The sequence below is a fragment of the Mycothermus thermophilus genome (genome assembly GCF_041956435.1).
Source record: "Mycothermus thermophilus strain CBS 625.91 unplaced genomic scaffold VTJ04scaffold_1, whole genome shotgun sequence".
Classification (NCBI taxonomy): domain Eukaryota; kingdom Fungi; phylum Ascomycota; class Sordariomycetes; order Sordariales; family Chaetomiaceae; genus Mycothermus; species Mycothermus thermophilus.
Genome location: NW_027191427.1, coordinates 1,946,292 through 1,967,219, shown reverse-complemented (window position 1 = coordinate 1,967,219; position 20,928 = coordinate 1,946,292). Strand labels below are relative to the sequence as shown.

The 20,928-nt window shown below is 55.9% G+C and overlaps 10 protein-coding genes across 10 annotated transcripts; 7 read left to right on the top strand and 3 right to left on the bottom strand.

Moving 5' to 3' along the window:
* Positions 1-1,638: 1,638 nt before the first annotated feature.
* VTJ04DRAFT_724 (uncharacterized protein) lies at positions 1,639-4,432 on the top strand (the record flags this gene model as incomplete). Its single annotated transcript, XM_069365545.1, has 8 exons — positions 1,639-1,920; positions 2,052-2,254; positions 2,334-2,356; positions 2,433-2,593; positions 2,747-2,803; positions 2,857-3,427; positions 3,482-4,308; positions 4,403-4,432. 8 exons carry the CDS (start codon positions 1,639-1,641, stop codon positions 4,430-4,432), a joined length of 2,154 nt encoding a protein of 717 aa, XP_069223333.1.
* A 2,664-nt stretch (positions 4,433-7,096) lies between these two features.
* Positions 7,097-8,471, top strand: VTJ04DRAFT_723 (uncharacterized protein; the record flags this gene model as incomplete). The annotated part of the gene is made up of 3 exons (XM_069365534.1): positions 7,097-7,173; positions 7,271-7,993; positions 8,345-8,471. The coding sequence occupies 3 exons, from the start codon at positions 7,097-7,099 to the stop codon at positions 8,469-8,471; spliced, it is 927 nt and encodes a 308-aa protein (XP_069223332.1).
* A 20-nt stretch (positions 8,472-8,491) lies between these two features.
* Positions 8,492-9,051, bottom strand: VTJ04DRAFT_722 (uncharacterized protein; the record flags this gene model as incomplete). The annotated part of the gene is made up of 4 exons (XM_069365523.1): positions 8,492-8,545; positions 8,670-8,785; positions 8,918-8,953; positions 9,030-9,051. 4 exons carry the CDS (start codon positions 9,049-9,051, stop codon positions 8,492-8,494), a joined length of 228 nt encoding a protein of 75 aa, XP_069223331.1.
* A 27-nt stretch (positions 9,052-9,078) lies between these two features.
* Positions 9,079-9,369, bottom strand: VTJ04DRAFT_721 (uncharacterized protein; the record flags this gene model as incomplete). Its single annotated transcript, XM_069365512.1, has 1 exon — positions 9,079-9,369. The coding sequence occupies one exon, from the start codon at positions 9,367-9,369 to the stop codon at positions 9,079-9,081; it is 291 nt and encodes a 96-aa protein (XP_069223330.1).
* A 1,373-nt stretch (positions 9,370-10,742) lies between these two features.
* On the top strand, positions 10,743-13,408 carry VTJ04DRAFT_720 (uncharacterized protein; the record flags this gene model as incomplete). Its single annotated transcript, XM_069365501.1, has 2 exons — positions 10,743-11,601; positions 11,661-13,408. 2 exons carry the CDS (start codon positions 10,743-10,745, stop codon positions 13,406-13,408), a joined length of 2,607 nt encoding a protein of 868 aa, XP_069223329.1.
* A 1,448-nt stretch (positions 13,409-14,856) lies between these two features.
* On the top strand, positions 14,857-15,643 carry VTJ04DRAFT_719 (uncharacterized protein; the record flags this gene model as incomplete). Its single annotated transcript, XM_069365489.1, has 2 exons — positions 14,857-15,192; positions 15,308-15,643. 2 exons carry the CDS (start codon positions 14,857-14,859, stop codon positions 15,641-15,643), a joined length of 672 nt encoding a protein of 223 aa, XP_069223328.1.
* Positions 15,644-15,733: 90 nt separating this feature from the next.
* On the top strand, positions 15,734-16,036 carry VTJ04DRAFT_718 (uncharacterized protein; the record flags this gene model as incomplete). The annotated part of the gene is made up of 1 exon (XM_069365478.1): positions 15,734-16,036. The coding sequence occupies one exon, from the start codon at positions 15,734-15,736 to the stop codon at positions 16,034-16,036; it is 303 nt and encodes a 100-aa protein (XP_069223327.1).
* A 916-nt stretch (positions 16,037-16,952) lies between these two features.
* VTJ04DRAFT_717 (uncharacterized protein) lies at positions 16,953-18,323 on the top strand (the record flags this gene model as incomplete). The annotated part of the gene is made up of 3 exons (XM_069365467.1): positions 16,953-17,315; positions 17,449-17,982; positions 18,045-18,323. 3 exons carry the CDS (start codon positions 16,953-16,955, stop codon positions 18,321-18,323), a joined length of 1,176 nt encoding a protein of 391 aa, XP_069223326.1.
* Positions 18,324-19,022: 699 nt separating this feature from the next.
* On the bottom strand, positions 19,023-19,559 carry VTJ04DRAFT_716 (uncharacterized protein; the record flags this gene model as incomplete). The annotated part of the gene is made up of 2 exons (XM_069365456.1): positions 19,023-19,438; positions 19,538-19,559. The coding sequence occupies 2 exons, from the start codon at positions 19,557-19,559 to the stop codon at positions 19,023-19,025; spliced, it is 438 nt and encodes a 145-aa protein (XP_069223325.1).
* A 609-nt stretch (positions 19,560-20,168) lies between these two features.
* On the top strand, positions 20,169-20,732 carry VTJ04DRAFT_715 (uncharacterized protein; the record flags this gene model as incomplete). The annotated part of the gene is made up of 2 exons (XM_069365445.1): positions 20,169-20,310; positions 20,395-20,732. 2 exons carry the CDS (start codon positions 20,169-20,171, stop codon positions 20,730-20,732), a joined length of 480 nt encoding a protein of 159 aa, XP_069223324.1.
* Between the last annotated feature and the right edge of the window lie 196 nt (positions 20,733-20,928).

The following is a 20,928-nucleotide window of genomic DNA, read 5'->3' as shown; positions in this document are numbered from 1 at the left end:
TTGGATCACCCGAAGAGAGCACTTCCAGCCGAGCAACCGATCGCCGATTTGCTCGGAACCCAAAGCTCGGCATTCTACATCAATCCCGTAGATCCCGCTGCCGGTCGCCGATATGGTCCCCCTCTTGGTTACAACCTGAACACTGGAACCTTGGGCGCTTCCAGGAGCTTGGCCAACCCCCTTGGCACTTCTCAGCAGCATTAGGTCAGCATGTGTGGGATGTTTGCCGGTGATAACCTACGTACGTACCATTCAATGCACTACCGACGAACAATAACTTCTACGATCTGTGAAGTGTGCGCAACAATTCAACCGCCAACCTTGGAAGTGCTCTTCCGCCCCGCTCAACGGCTTTCGGGCTCCATCGACGTTACCTTGACGTCGGCACGACCTGCTCGCGCAACCGCTGTGGTTCCCGTCCCCGGTATTGATCCCAGCAGTGTTACGTACCCCCCCTTGACCGGCAGTGCACATCTTAGTATGCGCGTGCTACCGTGCCATGAATCTCTGGCACGCCGCATGCGGCTCCCCGACCGAGTCCGGGTCCATTGTGAGAGCTGACCTACCTACAAACCGAACAACCGAAAGACGTACACAGTAGTCGGAATGTATCCGCAGCTGACTTCCAGCTGTCTACCCACTGTGTAGTAGTACGGAATATGAGCCAAGCTCAGGGGTTCGTAACCCGGTCCGTCCGATTCGCTTTGTCAACATCTCTTCCGGGATTCTCGGCCATCCAGCGGGGGCAACTCGAGCCAGGGACTATTCTGGGCGTACGAACGAGGTGTCCAGCGAAAGCTACCCAAGACTGTATGTAGCCTGTAAAGTCGATGTTCGGACGACCGCCACTTTCTCCTTGCAGGGAGAGTTGGTGCTGTTCACGTCGGTGGCAGACATACTGGGCGGAAATAGCTCCATATCCCTTGGGCAACTATGTGATTCAGTGATGAGTAATGCTCTCAGACTTGTTCTTGGCTACCAGCTGATTCTTTCAGCCCCTGCCGCATCCCGTGCCAATGCGCAGAGCGGTCTGCTGTGTTGCACTCTGGCCGTGATATTGCCACATCGCGTGAGCTCCCGGACCTCTTCGAGTTCGGATGCAGTTGCCAACGGAGCTCCCAAGGAGTGGGGAACTAGTCATACACCTTTCTGGCCCACCAAGCCAAGGTCAAATCTCGTTGATTCCTAAGCTGTGCATGCGGTGGCTGGAGTGTAGGTAAACCTGGAAACATGGTTCGGCATGTCACCCGAGTCTGGACCATGGTTACTTCCGAAGAGACCGGACCACAGGTCGTCACAATGGATCTGACGTTGGAGTGCCTGTACCTACCTGATGTACGTGCTCGGACTGGGGGGGGGGGGAAGGTGGTGATCCCTTACACATCCACCTAGGATGAAGGTCATCCCTGACTCAGGCAATCACCAATGGGCCCGGGCGAGGCGATGACTGACGTCTGTTAACATACGAGGGGTGGCCTGCTTGGTTGCATGTTTATCAATATTTGTTGCCCCGACACGAGCAGTTCGGACGAACAACATATCAGACCAACATCAACATCCATATAAGCCAACTCTCACCCCCCGAGATATCACTTCTCTCGTATGTCTCTTGTCTGAGCCCGGCCGCCGCACATCACGATGAACAGAGTCACGAATCTCCTCGCCTGGGCCGGCGCGATAGGGCTCGCCCAAGCAACATGTCCCTTTGCGGACCCTGCCGCTCTGTATAGTCGTCAAGATACTACCAGCGGCCAGTCGCCACTTGCAGCATACGAGGTGGATGACAGCACCGGATACCTGACCTCCGATGTTGGCGGGCCCATTCAGGACCAGACCAGCCTCAAGGCAGGCATCCGGGGTCCGACCCTTCTTGAGGACTTTATGTTCCGCCAGAAGATCCAGCACTTCGACCATGAACGGGTAAGGACATAATGCTCACACGAGCGGCTGCGTGCCCACCTATTTCCGAGACATTGGGCTGGCTGGCTGGCTGTGACTGCTTGAGTTTGGGGACATACGGAGTACCTTACTGACGCGCTGAACCACTCCAGGTTCCCGAAAGGGCGGTCCATGCTCGAGGCGCTGGAGCACACGGGACCTTCACGAGTTACGCCGACTGGAGTAACATCACCGCGGCGTCCTTTCTGAACGCCACTGGAAAGCAGACGCCGGTGTTTGTCCGGTTCTCGACCGTTGCTGGGTCTCGAGGGAGCGCAGACACGGCGAGAGACGTTCATGGTTTCGCGACGCGGTTGTAAGTTTTGTTGTGTTTCATTCGTTCCGGTCTGTAGAGGAGGGTTAGGATATGAGCTAACGTGTGTGTGTGTGTCAAGTTACACTGATGAAGGCAACTTTGGTACGTCCCACGCATGGTCCTCAATTCTCTTATCTGGCAGCCATGTGGTCATTGTCGACGTTGCTAACTTGCGTAGATATCGTCGGAAACAACATCCCGGTATTCTTCATTCAAGATGCAATCCAGTTCCCTGACCTTATCCACTCGGTCAAGCCGCGTCCCGACAACGAGATTCCCCAAGCGGCGACGGCTCATGATTCAGCTTGGGACTTCTTCAGCCAGCAGCCAAGCACCATGGTAAGCAATGGACCAAGGAGCCGCACCTGGGGTGACATGCCAGGGAGTACACAAGGCGTTCCGATGACCCTCGTGTGACCAAGGCAGTACAACACTCCACGGAGGACTCGAAGAGATTCGGCAATATGGAACACAGAACTGACAGGATGGTAGCACACGTTGTTCTGGGCCATGTCCGGCCACGGAATCCCTCGCAGCTACCGCCATATGGTACGTTTGCCTGGCTGAGATGACCGTGAATCCATTTCTAACCTCAAGCCCAGGATGGCTTCGGCGTCCACACGTTCCGGTTTGTCAAAGATGACGGCTCGTCCAAGTTGATCAAGTGGCATTTCAAGTCACGCCAGGGAAAGGCGAGTCTAGTCTGGGAAGAGGCGCAGGTTCTTTCTGGCAAGAATGCCGACTTCCACCGTCAGGACCTCTGGGATGCTATTGAGTCCGGGAACGGACCAGAATGGGATGTCTGCGTCCAGATTGTCGATGAGTCCCAGGCGCAAGCCTTTGGCTTCGACTTGCTGGACCCGACAAAGATCATCCCCGAGGAGTACGCCCCCTTGACGAAGCTGGGCCTCTTGAAGCTGGATCGCAATCCGACCAACTACTTCGCCGAGACGGAGCAGGTCATGTTCCAACCCGGTCATATCGTCCGCGGCATCGACTTCACGGAGGATCCCCTGCTACAGGGACGTCTCTTTTCGTACCTTGACACGCAGCTGAACCGGAATGGCGGGCCCAACTTTGAGCAGCTGCCCATCAACATGCCGCGGGTGCCGATTCACAACAATAATCGCGACGGCGCCGGCCAGATGTTCATCCACAGGAACAAGTATCCTTGTAAGTGCCTCTTTTGCCTCGATCGTTGTGGTGCCGGCTTGCTGACAGACGCAGACACTCCCAACACCCTGAACAGTGGTTATCCGCGGCAAGCCAACCAAAATGCCGGACGCGGATTCTTCACAGCGCCTGGCCGTACCGCCAGCGGTGCCCTCGTCCGTGAGGTGTCGCCAACATTCAACGACCACTGGTCGCAGCCCCGTCTCTTCTTCAACTCCCTCACTCCCGTCGAACAACAGTTCCTCGTCAACGCCATGCGCTTCGAAATCAGCCTTGTGAAGTCGGAAGAAGTCAAGAAGAACGTGCTCACCCAGCTCAACCGCGTCAGCCATGACGTGGCCGTGCGCGTGGCCGCCGCTATCGGCCTCGGCGCGCCCGACGCGGACGACACATACTACCACAACAACAAGACGGCTGGCGTCTCAATCGTTGGAAGCGGGCCCTTGCCTACCATCAAGACTCTCCGCGTCGGCATCCTGGCTACCACGAGCGAGTCGAGCGCGCTGGATCAGGCGGCCCAGCTCCGCACCCGTCTGGAAAAGGACGGGCTTGTGGTCACGGTTGTGGCTGAAACGCTGCGCGAGGGGGTAGACCAGACGTACTCGACGGCGGATGCCACGGGTTTCGACGGCGTTGTTGTTGTGGACGGGGCGGCGGCGCTGTTTGCCAGCACCGCGTCGTCGCCGTTGTTCCCGACGGGCAGGCCGTTGCAGATCTTTGTGGACGCGTATCGGTGGGGAAAGCCGGTCGGTGTGTGTGGTGGGAAGTCGAGCGAGGTGTTGGATGCGGCGGATGTTCCGGAAGACGGGGACGGGGTGTATTCGGAGGAGTCGGTGGACATGTTTGTGGAGGAGTTTGAGAAGGGGTTGGCTACTTTCAGGGTGAGTCTTGATGCCTTTGTTTTTTGTGATGTTATTGTTTTGTTTTGTCTCGGACTTTGTGAAAGAATGACGGACTGACGTCTTTGGTATCTAGTTTACCGATCGGTTTGCTCTCGACTCTTAGGAGGACGAATGGACAGGAAGTGAGACCGAGAGTGACTCAGAGACTGAGTTGGAGTTGGAATAGGAATCGGAATTGGAATCGGAGTCAGAGTCGGAGTCAGAATCAGAGGATGAATTTTGTATCCAGGAAGTCGATGGGGTGTATCAGATTTGTAATCACAAGGAGGATGAGGATTCTGAGGATAGCACTTCGGAAGAGGAGGGAGATGAAGCTGAGCCTGTCATTTCATGGGGATGAGGAGGGGAGAAGGAATAGGGTGGGAGTTGTACCTTTAATTGGTAAGTCCTTACGACAGAGTATGGATGGATAATGAGAAATGACAGAGGCGGTTTGTCTTACGATGTGGCTCTTTATGCTTTCTTGCCCTTGTGATGGACAGTCGTGGCTTGTGGAACACTTCTGGACAGTCCTATGATAATGAACCGATCATCTTGTGGGTTCTATTGCTTGTGCGGCTCTGTGAGGCACCACAGGACCGATTAAGGTTTCTAAAAGGCGATTGGGATCGCCTGCTGTTCTCGATAGGATGATGAGAGGGGCAAAGCGAGTCAGAGGAGCCAGTTCAACAAGCCTCCTCTCACTCATAGAGCTATTTATGTACCCATCCATAGATAGGGGTTGTTCTTCTCATCAGTCTTCAGTTCCTGATTCACCAGGCACAAACAATACTTACATCGTAGTCCTCTCTTCTCTGAAGTCGTCCATCCTGCTCAGTTGGTCTGGTTCATCATGTAACTAGAGATCATTTCCGGCTTGAGTACGTAGGCAACTCGGCTCAAGATCACATATCAAATCCAGTTCCTTCCTGGACATGTACCTGACAGGCCAGGTAAGCTGGGTAGTGGTTTATTGATGAGCGTACCAGTGTCCACAGGTAGGGTAAGGTCGTTAATCACTTCTCGAGAGTGCTCAACGTGCCATACCGAATCCAGTCTCCTCCTGTACCATGTACATGGTTGCTCAGGTAAGGTCGAGGGTGGTTGGATGATGAGCGTACCAACATCCATGGGCAAGGAAACCAGTCACTCCTGTCCGACTTCTTGAGCATGCTCATCCCTTCTTCGTCTTCTACCCTCTCAGGGAGCACGTGATACCCTTCCTCCCCGCCTCCCCCCTCCCCGTCCTCCTCCGGAACATCCCGTTGTCGCCTCAGGCGCCAACCACCGCCCCACCCAGTCATCGTCCAGTCTCAGAAACCTTCCTTAACACATGATAATCCCGTGACAGACCTCACTGACGCCTTGACCACCTTCCTTGAGGTGGTCAAGGCGCCCCTGCTGCCATTTTGGGTTGACTGCACTCGTGCACGGACCAACTTGGTACGGGTATAAATTGGCCGGTTCTGTGAGGGATTCTTCCTCCTTCCTTCTCTCTTTTCTTCCTATGCTGCTGCCTGCTGCTGTTGGCCCTGCCAGCAGTTGTGGGCATCGACTGGGTGGCGCCTCGATCACGAAGAGGGCGCCGCCGGGGTTGGGTGCGTAAATCCAACCTTGGAACTCTGCTGCGTTCCCAGTCATAATTTTTGATGTTTTATTTTCCTCTTCCCCCTCTCCCCTCCCCTTACCCTTGTGTGTTGTTACTGCTAACCTACTAACCTACCAACTGTTGTTGCTGGAAAGCTGTTGCTTTTCATTACTTCATTTTTGGACCCTGGACCTCCCTTTCGGGGGAGGATCGAACAAACCTCTTTTTTTTTCGCTGTGATCTTGGCCTGTGGTCAGGACATGGAGAAGAAAGGGTGGTGATGGTGATGGTGGTTGTGGTGGTTTGAGTGTTGATGTGTGTTGGGGACAGAAGGGATGAACGCGGGGTCAGTGAGGGCGGGAGGGCGTTTGTTTACACCCCTGACGCGGGGTAGCGGGGAGGTTTGTTGGTCTGGGGAGCGACTACGCGGTGTCTGTGAACTGAACGCAGTGCAGGGTAGTTAAGGTTGTTAAATTTGTGAGTTTTGGTCGGGTCGGTCATGTTTTTGTTTCATGCTCCAGCTCTTATCCCATGTTGAGCGACCACTCACAAGCAGCTCAGCTCAATGCCCTGTACTGCCTGTACTGTTCGAACTGGCCTTGCTTCAAGACGGTGGAGGATACACAAAGTGTAGAAGCTCATGGTGTTGCTCATTGACATGGCCATTGGTCCAAAGATGGTCAAAAATGGTCAAAGATGGTCGGTCGACTCAAATATTTGAAATTGAAGCCAGACACAACACTGGGCTGAAAATGGGCCAAATTTGAAGAATGAATATTGTATGAGTATCAATTCTTGTCGACGCCACCCCACACAAAGATTTCTGCTATCAATCGGGAGTTACAGGTATGTTGTTTAGCTGATGTTGGTGTTGAGGCTCAAGCGATGTCGTTCCCAAACCCCGGATCGACAGGGGATGAGACCCACCAGTCGGTCGGAGGTGGGGCCGATGGCTGGGGTCGATCGCCGTCTTGGCGCATCGGGCCCGGACCCGGGGCTCCGGATGGCAGGCTCGGCGGGCATGCTCTTGCTGGAAATACGGGTCAGAAACATCATAGGGAAGCTGCTCCCATCCCAGTATATTAACCTAATCAAACAAATCTGAGTTTCTGAGAGTTTCCAGGGTGGCTCATCGACCTTTCCTACTTCAACCTCCAACCTCACCGATCATCAACATCACAACTCCCCATGCCAAACACAATGACCACGACATTGAACAGAGACAAGACAGCACCTTTCCTTGTGCGGGTCTTCTACCGAACAAACGCCTTTCACAGGTACGCACCTATTCAATCTCCTATAACCAAACAAACAAACGCCAGGTGAATAATGAGGTACTAACCAAAACCTTGAACCGACCAACCGACCGTCCAGACCACAAGAATTCCTCCCCCGTCAGCCCCTCCCGCCCCACCTCACCATCTACACCTGGCCCGACTGCACCCTCTCCGAGCTGTCCGACCTCATCGTATCCTTCGCCCGGTCCTCATCATCCATCCTGCCCACCCCCGCCGTCGGCACGCGACTCGCATTTTCCGTCATCTCTCCCCCCTCTGTGGAGCGCTCGACGCCGGCTAGATTTCTCGGTTCTGTCGTCCTCGGGGCCGGTAGCGGAAGCAGTCGAAGCAGTAGCAGCAGTAATAACAGCAGTAGCGGAACCGTTGACGGCGGCGCTCGCCCATTGTCTGACCACCAGAACGACAACGGAAGTCGCCAAGAAGCAGAGTCAGTAAAAGAAGATGATGAGGAAGAAAACCTGACGCTCGCCCCGCCCCAGTTTTTGCACGACCGCCACATCCTCTGCTGCGCCATCTTCCCGCCGGACCCAGCCACGAGAGCCGCCATGTCGGATAGCAGCATGAGGATGCGCCTGCGTGAGGTGGCAGCGGAGCGCAGTCGTGGAGTCGGGGTTGGAGTTGCTAATGCTAATGGCGCCCCACCCCGGTCGTCGGTGCCGCCGTGGCGGCGGACTCGGGTTTCGCGTCCGGCTCGGAATGCGCCGGTGGTAGCGATGACGCCGAGGGGTGGAGCAGGGAATGGTAATCGGGGTGGCTCGGGAGGGAAAGGAGGGGGCAAGCAGGAGAAGAAGGGGTTGACGTATGTAGATTTGGATAGGCCGGTGGAGGAGAAGAAGAAAAGGGGGGAAATACCGGAGGGGATGTGGAAGAGAGGGGAGCCGTTGCCGGGGGATGAGCCTGAGGATGGACGGTGGCGGGGGTAGTGTTTCTTTGGTAGAGCGAAGGGTTCTGGAGACACCAAATGCTGTATTAATTTGGGGTGATGGGTTGGGTTTTGAGGTTGTGGTGGGATATGGAGGATTTCATCAGCTGGTTGATGGTCGGTTAGGGAGCCAGTTACATCAACTCATGAGACATGACTCAAGATAGCTTGACATTTGGCGCCGAGGTTCAACAACGGCACGAGACGTTGACAACAGAGGGTTACCAGCCAAAAGGCACAAGAGAAAAGTCAGACCGGCGTCACTGCACACATTGTTGGCTGGTCCGAAATGGGTTCGCATCGACTGTTTTTCTGTCGTGTACCCGTATATACAAGGCGCATCCTCCTTTCGTGATTCCTCCCCATCCAACCGATTTAGCGCTCGCGGATGACGTCGCCCCTGCGCTTCGCACGGAGATCCCACATACCCTAGTCGTGAGCGCACAGCAAAGTTAGCACAGCTCTGCTCCAAATCGTCCCATCACCGGAGCAGCTCCAATTCCAATGATAGCCCATCAACCTCCACACCCGACCCAGAGAGAAAAACACTCACATCGTTCCAGTAGCAGAGCGCGCCAATGATGGTGGGGACGACGACGCAGTAGGCGAAAGTGATTCTGGCAGTCCTCTTGGTCCACCTGAAGTACTTGTAGCGGTTCATGGTCATGTCTGGTGAGAAAACGGAGAAGTTAGATGGATCGACCATTTGTCCGGTGGCGGCGGATGGGCGCGGGGCATAGGATTCGTTTTTGTGTTTGGTGTATAGATATCACTGGGATAGGGTCGACGCAATTAACGTACTCCCGAGCTTGACCAGGGCCGGGTCCATGGCCACTCCTGTAGGTATTCGCGCGTCAATGGTTAGCTGCTTGTTCATGTCTTGTCTGTTGAAAATTGGGAGAGGATGACGTACTGTAGTGCTGCATGCCCGCCATCTTGACTGTCGGGGCGCTTTTCCGCGGTCAACAATGGGGGGTTGTGTGTTTGGGGATGTTGTTGGAGGGGTTGACTCCGACGATGGTGGTGGTGGTTTGTGAGGTCAGAATGCTGCTGTCGTTGATGAGCTTCGGCTGGTGCCGCGGAGAGTGGAGGGACTGGGCTTGGCGCCGAGCCGGGCTGGATGGAGGATGTGTGATGTCACGTGAACATGAGAGGGAGTCGAAGAGTTGGATCTCGCCAAGCTTGTGTTTCCGCCTTGGCTTTTTGACCTTGATCCCCTGGACATCCCGCATTCCCGTCCACAGCCCGAGCATCCCGTCGCGGTTTCACATGCAACGGTTTTGCTTCCAAATTTCCTTCTTTTGGTGGTTGTGAACTCTTCTGTTCCTGTCTGGGTTTCGTGAGGTGGGACTCAACGGCTCACCAGCTCAACAGAAGATCGGATTGTACCTGGGATGGCCATCCAAATCCAATCCATAATTATTCCTGAAAGGCATCGAATTCGCAGGAACATGCTTTTACTACTAGTCATGGAGCTAGCACATGTGATTGGGATTGAGACCTGGACCTCCAGCCTCCCCGATTTTGGACTCAACGCTCAGCGGCAAACCCGGAAACATGAGTCGGCAATGTGCCGTCCGAAGCGAACTTTGAAGAACCACTGAAAACACGTGGCAATGGGTTCAGCTGGAATTGATATCCCCTCACTGGGCGCTTTTCGCGCTAGTTCAGGCAGTTATCAGCTGTGACGGGCATGCCTCAATCCCCGTGCTCGACAACGATAAACACGCAAATGCGATCGCACATTGTTACACATCAATTCCCCGTTCACGGCTGGACTCGAAGAAATGGTCTCGCCCAGTGCCTGTGGGGTCAATAGGGAGTAAATCAGATACAGTACCTACCGGGCCATCCGGAAGAGACCTTGGTTGTGGAGCCGGACGGTCCAGAGGAAAACAAGCTCAGAGGCCAATTTCAAGAGCTGATGCGGAAATCAAGGAACCTCCATCTCGCCATCTCTCCCCGGACCCATTCTTCGATCGGAATTAAGAAGGTAAACTGGTCGGGGCGCCAAGGACGGCAGCCAGACGCCGTTTACCTGCTTTCATGTAGAATCGTGACGTCAGGAATTGATCGAGTCTACTGCATGTCCAACTCACAAACAAAGCAGAGCCTCCTGGTCTTCTTGGTCTGTGATGGATTGTTCACTACTGCGGGATGACATGAGCACCTGCAGCTCAGCGTCCTCTCATCTCCCATCTTTCACATTCTATGGGTCCCATCCCCATCCCCGCTGAATCCTACCGACGACTTAGCAAGGCGAGCTTGTGCAGGGGTGTCGACGAGGCTCCGGTCAGCCCGGCACTGGCACTGCCCAAACCAGAGACAGTTCTTACGCCGCATTCTGTTGCGACGTTAAATGCGGGACCAGGGCCCCCAAGGGTGTTTGTTGATGACAACCAGATGGCGGGGGGACCAATCCTTCATTTCTTGTTCCAGCAGATGTAGTACTCAGGCAATCTCGCAGAGTCGTACGGATATCACCTAATAGGATTCACACAACCCAAGTCACCACAGCATCTGGCATCTCAGCGAGACGAGGCCCAGACCTTGGGTTCCAGCACTCCACCTCTGGCTTTTGTTGTCGACGCTTATTCAGACTGATACTTCGACGACATCTTACACAATGGGGCTCATGGGGTTCGTGGCCAAAGATGTGCAGGGCGACTCCTTGCAGCACGCTTATGACTCGTCGCAAGGTCCCGTGGTGGAATATACAAACACCAGTTCCCCAGACCTCCCAGACCAGCCTGATTCGAACCAGCCTGACCAAGCCGACTTGGATCTTGCTGTCGACATCCTACAGCCTGCCATGACCCCTCTCGCGAGAAGCATGTCGAGGGACCGTGGCCGGGAGCCTTCATACAATACCCCTTCGGCCCCGTTCCCTCCACTTCAATCCCCCGAGCCAGAGCAATGGGTGTCCGGACAACACAACAACAAGCGATTCACCATCGCCGACCCGAGCCGCCTCAAGTCGTCTATGGCAGCGGCAATACAAACCCGCCATCAACGCGCCCAATCCGCAGGCGAGAGCGCTCTCAAGAGACTGTCCAAGGCATTACCATCTCTCCCATCCATCACTATCCCCTCTAATCTCCTCCCGGCCCTCCACGCACCAAACCCCTTCTCTTCCACTTCAAGCTCGCCGCAAAAGGATGGCAGTCGCTCGTCGCGCCAGAACCGCTTCTCCGCCCTGTCGCCCTTCAGCAGCCGGTTCCTGGGCAACTCGGCGGCTCCGAACGATGACGGGTCCCGTTTAGCTCAGCCGGACACGGCCACGGCCATGGACCGGGTCCCGTCCCGACCTCAGACCCTCCGGTCCGTGGCCTCCGACGATTCTGTCCTGTACCACTCATTGTCCCGCATGTCCTCGCTTGGTGACGACGCGCGGTTTAGCCATGTTCGCGAGCAGGTGAATGTGCGCATCAAGGCCATCATGGATAGCTTTGACGGGCCGTCGTTTAAGCTGCCCCAGATGCCGAGTTAGTTTCTTCTCCTTCTTGTTTCAGATTCAATACCTTGATTTTAACACCAATTGCAGGTCTGCTTAACGTCCCGCTCAAAAAGACAGCCGCCGACCCAACGCCGGAACCCTCTCGCTCGAGCACCGCCCAAAGCAGCGCTCGCGCCGACAAGGATCCGCTGGATGAAGTCCTCGAAACCCTCACCGGAGACGTCGTCATCATGGGCGGCTACCGAGGCTCGATTCTCCGCTCCGCAAAGCCGCCGCACCGTCGGCTCTGGGTGCCCGTCAAGGTGCAGCTCGGCGTGCGCAAGGTCAACCTGGAGGTCGGGCTGGACCCGGAGGACGAGGAGCACATGGAGGAGACCATCATCCCGGACGGCATGCTCAAGAACATCGGCCCCGTCGACATCTCGCGGCGCCTGTTTAAGCGCCTGCGGGAATGCGAGAACGCGCGGGCCGGGAAGTTGAGGGTGCACGATTACGGCTACGACTGGCGGCTGAGTCCGCACCTGCTGTCCAGGAAACTGGTCGAGTTCCTCGAGAAGCTGCCCTGCAACCAGCCCGGCGTTCCCCCGGCGCAGCGCGGAGCGTTGGTCATCGCGCACAGCCTCGGCGGGCTCATCACCCGGCACGCCGTCAACCAGCGGCCCGAGCTCTTCTCGGGCGTCGTCTACGTCGGCGTGCCGCAGCAGTGCATCAGCATCCTCGGCCCGCTGCGCAACGGCGACGTGGTTGCGCTCAACGACAAGCTGTTGACGGCGCAGGTCAACTTCTCCATGCGCACGAGCTTTGTCTTTCTTCCCGAGGACGGGCGGTGTTTTGTGGACAAGCGCACGGGGGAGGAGTACCGCGTCGACTTTTACGATCCGGAGAACTGGGTCCGCTACCGCCTGTCGCCGTGCGTCGCCGAGCCGCCGCTCCTCACGCGGAGTGGAACGTTTAGTTCCCTGCTGAGCTTGTCGGATTCCCTCCCCAGCCTGCCCCTGGCCAGCCGCGGGAGAAGTAACACCCACCCGAGCAAGAAACATTCCTCCGCCTCCACGACAAGTACACGAACCACCACAAGAAAACAACAGCTCCTTTCCAAAACTCCACCCACTACCACCTCCGTTAATACCCCCATCGTCAAAGACCCCGAACTCACCCCGCGCCTCGAAACCACCAACAACACAACCACAACCACCTCCCGAACCTGGCCCTCATATTCCTCATCATCCTCTTCACCGACCCCTTCCTCTCCCTCCACCCGCGCCCGCAACCTGGCCTACCTCACCCGCGTCCTCGCCGAAACAAAACGCTTCCGCGCCCAGCTCGCGCACGACCCGGCCCTGCAGAGCGCCAACCGCTACCCGCCGTTCGCCGTCATGTACGGCAAGGATATGCCGACATGTTGCGGGGCACGCCTCGTCGTCGCCGGCAGGCAGCGAGGAGCGGCGTCGTCGTCGTCGTTGTCGAGAGGAGCAACGGGAACAACAGCAGCGGCGGCGGCGGCAGTCGAAGAAGTGGTGGAGGCGATTGCCAGGGCGGACGCGTATGATAATTTGATGTTTGCTTCGGGGGACGGGGTTGTTTTGGCCAAGGATGCGATGCTGCCTCAGGGGTATGAGGTGGTGAAAGGCGGGAGGGTGAGGACGGATCGAGGGCATGTGGGTATGTTGGGGGATTTGGATGGCGTGGGGAGGGCCGTGAGGGCGGTTGTGAGAGGGCGGAGGAAGGGGATTGGGCTTGGGATTGGAGGAGGTGAAGAAGGAGGAGGATGTGGTGGTGCTGGTGCTGGTTCCGGTGATGGGAAGAAGGCGGAGGAGGGGGTGATGGATGGGTGATGATGATGGAGGATGAACGATGAGGATGAGGATGATGGGTGCTGAAGGATGGATACGAGGAACGAGAAGGGTGCTGAGGCAAAGGGGATGGAGTTAAACGGCTTTCAAGTATACTTTGTATAGGGTGGATTGGGATGACGGCATTGCGCATTTTTTTTGATACCCTCCAAGTTGTTTGGCAGGCTCATCAGGCTAGATGCCCTTGAAATAGACCAAAAAAAGATATAAACTAAGGCACATAGACAAGAAAAGTTGATGTCAACAATCCACGGGGTGGATCACGGGTAAGTAAGGCAGGGACATGACATACTGGAATGATGTAGTACTCCGGTGAAAGTTGCCCGACAGTCATCAATCACGACATGCTACCTACCAAAGTGAACAAGACACGATCGGGAACCGCACCTTTGCATCGGAACCTGTCTCTCCCGTTCCAAGAAAAGATGCCGCGATAGCCAGAGCATGTATACCTAGGTATGTAGGCATGTGCTATCTAGATAATTTTATTCTGCTAATACCCAGATAAGTCGGAAAATCTGATCCGCATCCTTCCAACCCTCCAAATAGCATCTCTTCATCCGTCATCCATCCATCCCGCCAGTCATCGAGTAGTACTCCCAAGCAGCAGGCCGTAAGCGCTGATCGGCGGCAGGTTGTAGTGAATGATTGGTCCGCGGCTGCGTAGAGGCAGGGGAGTTAAGCGCCGACAAGCCGCCCCCGACCAATCCCCGACCCAGACACGGTTGGACGGGTTAAAAGGGCATTCCCAATGCTACCCTGAGATCTACAGAGAACAGATCTGGCGCCTCTGCGCCTGGGTTCCCGCTCATGAGAAGCTCAATGATACCGTGATGAACAAGACTTACCCCGGAAATCTGTGTCTTGTGCCTGGCTGGTGTTACCCTCCATCTTCCTAGATCGGTACTCCATAGCACAGTCTCAAGAAACAAAGTCTATCTGAGCGGGTGGGTGTCTGCATCTTAGCGCGAGAAGAAAGATGCGGGGGCCGTTAAGCCCGTGTCTTTTGCCAGTGGGCCTAGCCGCCCACCCGCCGTCTTGGGAAGGGTTGTACTCGGTTTGACAACCTAAGCTGTATGTTCTAGATGGATGGATGGATGCTGTGATCACCTACACAAGGTCTTGACCCATGAGCGATGGTTGGCCACGGGGGTATTAGTATCTCGACTCCCCTTTGCTCTGGTGGTCCCGGTCTGGAGCATCTCATCATCTCCTGATTCTTTCATCATCGGCTCTCTGTCGAGTCTGTCCGTCATACTGAGTACCTACGTACGGACTTACATTCCATATATAACATTATCTTAGTATTATTCATCGTCGAATACGTTTTCACACCTTCCGGACATCACTGAGAGCAGGCCCTCTCCATCACCACCAAAACCAACCCTCACCTACTACCTCCAATAAACCAAAACAGACAAACAACAACCATGTCCCCCAAACTTGCCGCCTCCACCTCCTCCATCTCCGATAACTCCCACTCTCCCTCCACCGACCTGTACCTCGAATCTAAACTCCGGACAATTCGCCAAGCCGATACGGTGGGCGCCGGGGCCGCGGTGCTCGCTTTCCTGTCCGGCCTCGCCGTCGTCGGCGCCGCGGGCGACGTCCTCCGCGTCTACAACGAGACACACCTGCCCGCGGAGCACTGGCTGCCGCTGTGGCCGGCCGACCTCAACGCCGCGCCGACGGTTGCGCTGGTTGCGGCGGGCGCGGTGGTGGCGGCGTTGAATGCGGTGGACGTGGCGTTTTGGCATGTTGGTAGTGTATGTTCCCCTTCGGTTTTGGTTATATCACATGATGGGATAGGGGGGACTTTTTCTTTTCTTTTTCATTGTTTTCATTTATATAAAAATTATAATGCTAACCCTCCATCACCAGCTCCGCGCCCGCACCGCCCTCCACCAACCCCTCACCCTCGTCCTGCCGCTGCTCTCCTTTATCGCCGCCCTCGTCGCCATCTCGGTCTACTACGCCGCCGACGCCTCGGGCGCGCAGGACACGGCGCTGTCGTGGACCTGCCGGTGGCGCGACATCCCAATGTCACAGGAGCCGCGCTGGGGGCCCCTGTGTGCGCAGTCCCGCGCCGCGCTGTACCTGGCCGTGATGCTCGTGCCGCTGGAGGCGGGCGCGCTCGCTGTCGCGGCCGTGAGCGTCAAGGTGCAGAAGTATGTTGAGAGGTATTTGGAGGCGAGGAAGACGCCGGTTTTGAACTAATTATCTATCTACCTACCTACCTGGCTAGGGAGGATTGATGATCCCATATTTGCATTGGACAGAGCTGGGGTGGGGGTTTTACGCGGGTATATGTCTGACTTACATACGCGATCTCGGCAGGATAAGGAAGGTCTGCCAGGTTGGGAGGTTTTTTTGGGTCTGGACTTAACGGTGGCAGTCATAGTTATATTAATTTGGGCGGCGCAGGCTTGGTACTTTAGGTTTAACTACATGCTTCTCGTTTCTGGCCGTTGGAGGGAGACGGGAAGTTTGAGGGCTCGTGGTTGGGTCGGGTTAATGTCGGACATGCTTGGCTCCGGACCATGTCAACGGGACGGGCCTGGCCTGGAAGCTGCTTTACTTTGTGTATCATCAATGTGCGGTGTTGGTTAATTTGTCTGTTCTCGGGAAGAAATGGCGCAAGATTGGTACCAGGAACAAAAAGTTGGTTGAGAATTCCAAATTTGGAACGCTTCCAGATGAAGGGTGTGTTTCCACGAGAGTGATGTCAGGTCTTGGTGTTTTCTTGGGTTTTATTCTGACATGGCTGCGGAACGCAACCGCAGCGTAGAAGTAAACCCGACCGGCCGACCGACTGACTGACTGACTAACTTGAGGTCAGGTCAGTCATGCACATACCTACCTACCTGAGCCAAGCTGACCCTTCCGGAGAAACACTCCCGTCTCGTTGGACCTCGGATCCATGGCTTGGCTGTGACACTTTAATCAAGTTTGACGGCTCCCAAGACTGTGGTGACCCGACCGGCCATGAATGACTATGTGTCCGGATCTCTCCCCTTCGCCCCGCCTCCCCTCCCTCCCCCTGGCCAAATCCCTTCCGGGCGAAACCGTTTGGCCGCCGGATCCAAGACAAGATGCTGCGGATGGAAATGGAGGACAAGACGGCTGCAGATAGCCGTGTCAAACAAACAAACCCAAGCCGCAGTTGGTACCTGAGTTACAGCACCTCAGGTACGGACGGCATGCAGCTCGGCGGCGGCGGCGCCACCGGAGGGAGGGAGAGCTGAAGAAGGGTCGGCCGTCTGGAGAATGAAATGACAATATATCCGGCCTTGGTCCCCCTCCCTCTCCTTATCATCTCCTCCAGTCCGGTTTCCCACCATTGGAACGAGCTATCTCTCTCTCTCTCTCAGCCTCGGACGGATAGATAGGCTTGGTTGTGCAGGATCCTCTGCCTTCCTCGCCTCTCTACTCGTGAGACCGAACGAGCAAGCAAGCAAGCAAGCAAGCAGATGCCTGGAACCGACTCAACAACTCACTTGAGTAAAAAGCGTACCTCCCACCTTTCATGAGCCGGACGCCACAACCGGAATCTCGCGCCCTCGACTCCAATTCCTCCCCAGCTTTCATCATGTCCCCTTATCTCGAGCGCGACGCGGCGGCGCTGGATGACGGGACCACCACCTCCTCCGCCTCCGGTCGGCTGGTCGAGGGCAACCATCTCCTGCGGCACATCGACCGGGCGCCGCCGGGCGATGCGATCCTGCGCAAATCCAGCAGCCGACCGTCGCGGTCCGATCTCGCGAACAACAAGCGGAGCCGGCGCAACTTTTTCGACGGCGCTTTTGCGACAGGACCCGACAGCAACCCCGCCAGGGACGCGGTCCATAGCGAGGCAGTGGTTTTGGCGGAGTTGACTACCAACGTCATTGTATGTACTTAACAACAAAGACACCACACCAAGCCAACACCTCTTCTGCTCCTCACTTCCATACCGTCTCTTTTTATCTCTCTTCTCCCCTTTTCCCGGGGGGTTCGCTGACCCCTCCTCCTCCCTGCCCTAGGTCAACGACGAATACACCCTCGTCACGGAACTCGCCCGCCTCCTCTCGAACCGGTACCAGCGACCCGTGTCCTGCATCTCCGTCACCGTCCGGCACGGCGCGTGCGTCTTTGTCGGCGGCTCGTTCGACCCGGCCTACGTGCTGAACGTGTCGGCGCTACCGCCGCTGGTGCAGCCGGCCACCAACAAGCGCAACGCGGCGCTGATCCAGAAGCACATGGAGCAGGCGCTGCGGGTGCCCAGCACGCGCGGGATCGTGCGGTTTGTGCCTGTGCAGGAGGAGAACGTGGCTTGGGGAGGCAAGACAGTGGCGGGAAGGATTGATGAGTTGGAGAAGTGCTTGAGCGGCCAACAGGGGCAACTAGAGAGAGAGAGGCCGCAGCGACAACACCACCACCAGCAGCAACAGCAGATGAGGAGTCAGGAGAGGCATGTGGAGGATGGAGGGAAAGGGCTGCCGGCGCTTCCGGCCGACAGGGTCGAGGAGATGAGTGGGAATGGCAAGGGACAGGCGAGGAAGGCTCTGAGCATCAAGGTAGGTCAGGCCTTGCAACGCCTTTCTTCTGTTGCTGAGCTGACGCCGACGGATTGTGACAGTCCTTTGGATCTCTTCGGCAGTTGAGAAACGGAGGAGTGGCTCACACAGCATCGCTGTCGACGTTAAGGTCAGGCAGCGTGAGCGTGGAAAAGAGCTTTCTCGACACGGGTTCAAGGCCCACGACGCCGTCAAGGTCGTCAATGGAACAGCAGCAGCAGATGGCTCCGTCACTAACAGCAAGGCCGAGATCGGCGCAGAAAAAGAGGAGTTTTGTGTCAAGCATTTTCGGGCGAAAATCGGCCGAGGGGAGATCATTACCGGCCACTGTTGAGGAGTGATGGAGGGTTTGTGTTGTGTATTTCGGTTTGTTTACCTCTCAGGTGTTTACATATGTGCGGGAATGGAGTGAGGGAGATGATGGCATGATTCATCGGCTGTTGGGAAGGGTTGGTACGAGTACCTACCTTGGACATCTGATCCAGGATTGTCTCGTCCGAATGTCATATCATGGTGTTTCGGTGTTCTCTCTCACACTCTCCGCACCATGGTATCCATGTCTGCTATGTTGTATGCCGCAATGACGTGGTTCCTGCACGTCAACTTGACCTAGTGATGGGGCAGCCGAGATGAGCATTTGTTTCCACTTCCCCATGGGAAGACCCGATCAAAGCAAACGAAGTCGTGTACCTAGTTACCTAACGACCTAGATGACGATGTCACCACTCTTCAAACAAATACTATTCTTCGTCCACCTCGGTGCTGTCCCTTGCCCAGCAGTAGTGCTTGCGGTCATAGCCCTCGAACCCCTCGTCTATCTCAATCAAAGGTCCTAGCATGAGACCAGTGAGACAAGGGAACCCCATCATCTCGAGGCGGATCCATCTCTATGCTTCATTGCAGTTCTCGGCTACGTGCAAAGCTTGGCTAACCTTGTTGGAGACCTTTGGTGATGGTCGTTGCGGAGGGTAGAGGCCCAGGTGGGCAAAGCAAAGCCGAGAGCAACGCTGGCGTAGAGTCCTCATACACTCCAGCCCGGCCTACGATACTTCCACAGCTCTGTCGTAGTCACCGTCCTCGGTATTAAAGGTATCTGGGTCGATCTCTGAATTGGCGTCGGTTTCGTCATGATTTTCCAGGACGTTGTTATTCTCGATGGTATCTCCTCCTCGCTCTTGCCCTTGCCCTTGCCCTTGCACCTCCTCCTCCCTGTTGTTATTGATTACCCAAAGCTCCGGCCCATGCATCTCAACCTGCGTAATGGAGCAAGCGTTGACGGGCCCGATTGTGTCCAGGAAGCGGTTCAACTTGGCAAGCTGCCTCTCCGAGGTTGCCGAGGAGAACTTAAAGACATGCTCGCGGTACACGAAGTCGATGTCCTCAGCGTATGTTTGGCGGCACGTGTGAATGAGAGCGTTCCAGTGCTTCGGCCGGTGTTCTCTTTCCCGTCGGCTCCCTGGATAATGCCAGTTGGATTATGGAATAAGAGTGTTCATAGAAAGGGCGTCGCGATGGATTTTCGTGCGGAGCTCGGCGGGCAGCTTGAGAAGCCTACTGTTTTGCTGGACCTCAGTCATTCTGTCGTATGTAAACGGAAACGACCTGAGTAAGGGTTGTTTTCGAAAAGAAATGAGGTGCCTGAACTTGGTTGGGACTTGGGTGATGAACAAGAGAAGAGGCCAGATTGTGTACGGATATTTGAGACTGTCGGCTACCGCTCCCGTCTTAACAGACGGTTCACGAGATGGACGCGTGTATGTCTCATCTCCGTTGGTTGCGCATGGAGAGCCAAGTCACCCGATAGCGGTGAGTGTTGCCTTGGAGAAGCTGTGAGTGAGTTTGATGTCCAAAAGCCAGGACCCACCCAAGCAACGGTTGCCAAGCTCACCAGGCCCACCCGCACCAAGTATGGAAGCTTTCCAGTGGCTGTCGGCCTGCAAGCACCTCACTGCACCCCGCGGGCCCTCGGTGAGGCGCCTCACCTCGACCTGAGTTCCCCCACTGAGGAAACATGGCCAAAGCTGACCTGGATCTTGAACTTTTCGTCTTTTGCGGGTCAAAGTCCCTGCATCTGGATGCATGCACACATCGACCCATTTCCCGTCCCAGCAGAGACGGAAGACAGAATCGAGCCACGCCATGAAACAATCTTGATCAGTCTTTTTGGTCTTTGCTCAAGCACCCGAATGCAACTCGGCTCCAGGGTGCTTCCACGTTCTGAGCATCTACGGAGTACTCCATTTGCTGGGGTGTCTCGCTTCTTCAGACTGGCCTTTTCCGACACCACGACATTAGCACCGGCTGCTATCAACACCCATCCGCACTACTGTACCTGACACGAGGGATCGCAAATTGGCATTCCGCATCCCATCTTCCATCCATTCTCGTCTCGACAAACCCATTTTCAGCCAGCCAACCATCGCCCCATCCTCTCATTCGGCTTCCTTCACGCTTACCTGCGCCCGCTCACCGTCTCTTCGTCCGAGCCACCCCATTCGTTTCACCAACTCAGCTTCAACTCCAAATCTCACTCCCATTCGCCCGCATTTCAACTCCAGCTTCCTCTCCCGACCGAGTCTTACTGCCCCTGCCTTGTCCCGGTCCCGTCCTTCTCTCGGGCCCTGGACCGGCCTTGCCTGACCCGAATCCAAGGGGCCGTGTTTGACTTCAGTCTCGCCGCCTTGTCTGAAGCAAAATCGCTCCCGGCCGTTAGAGACTTTGGTTCCGTTGCTTCCACTGCTTCGGTCTGAGAAAAGTCCCGTTTCTGTGTGTTTTCCACAAGATGGAGGTAAGTTTGATGCATAAAGCTGGATATGCTGTTGTTGTTTTTGTTTGCTTTTGCCCTATACCTTTCACCCTGATTTTTTTCTTTCCCCCACCATCCCCGCAAGCGCTGCGCTAGACCGCCGGCCCGGTTGCTTCCAGCTGGATGGATACACGACCCAT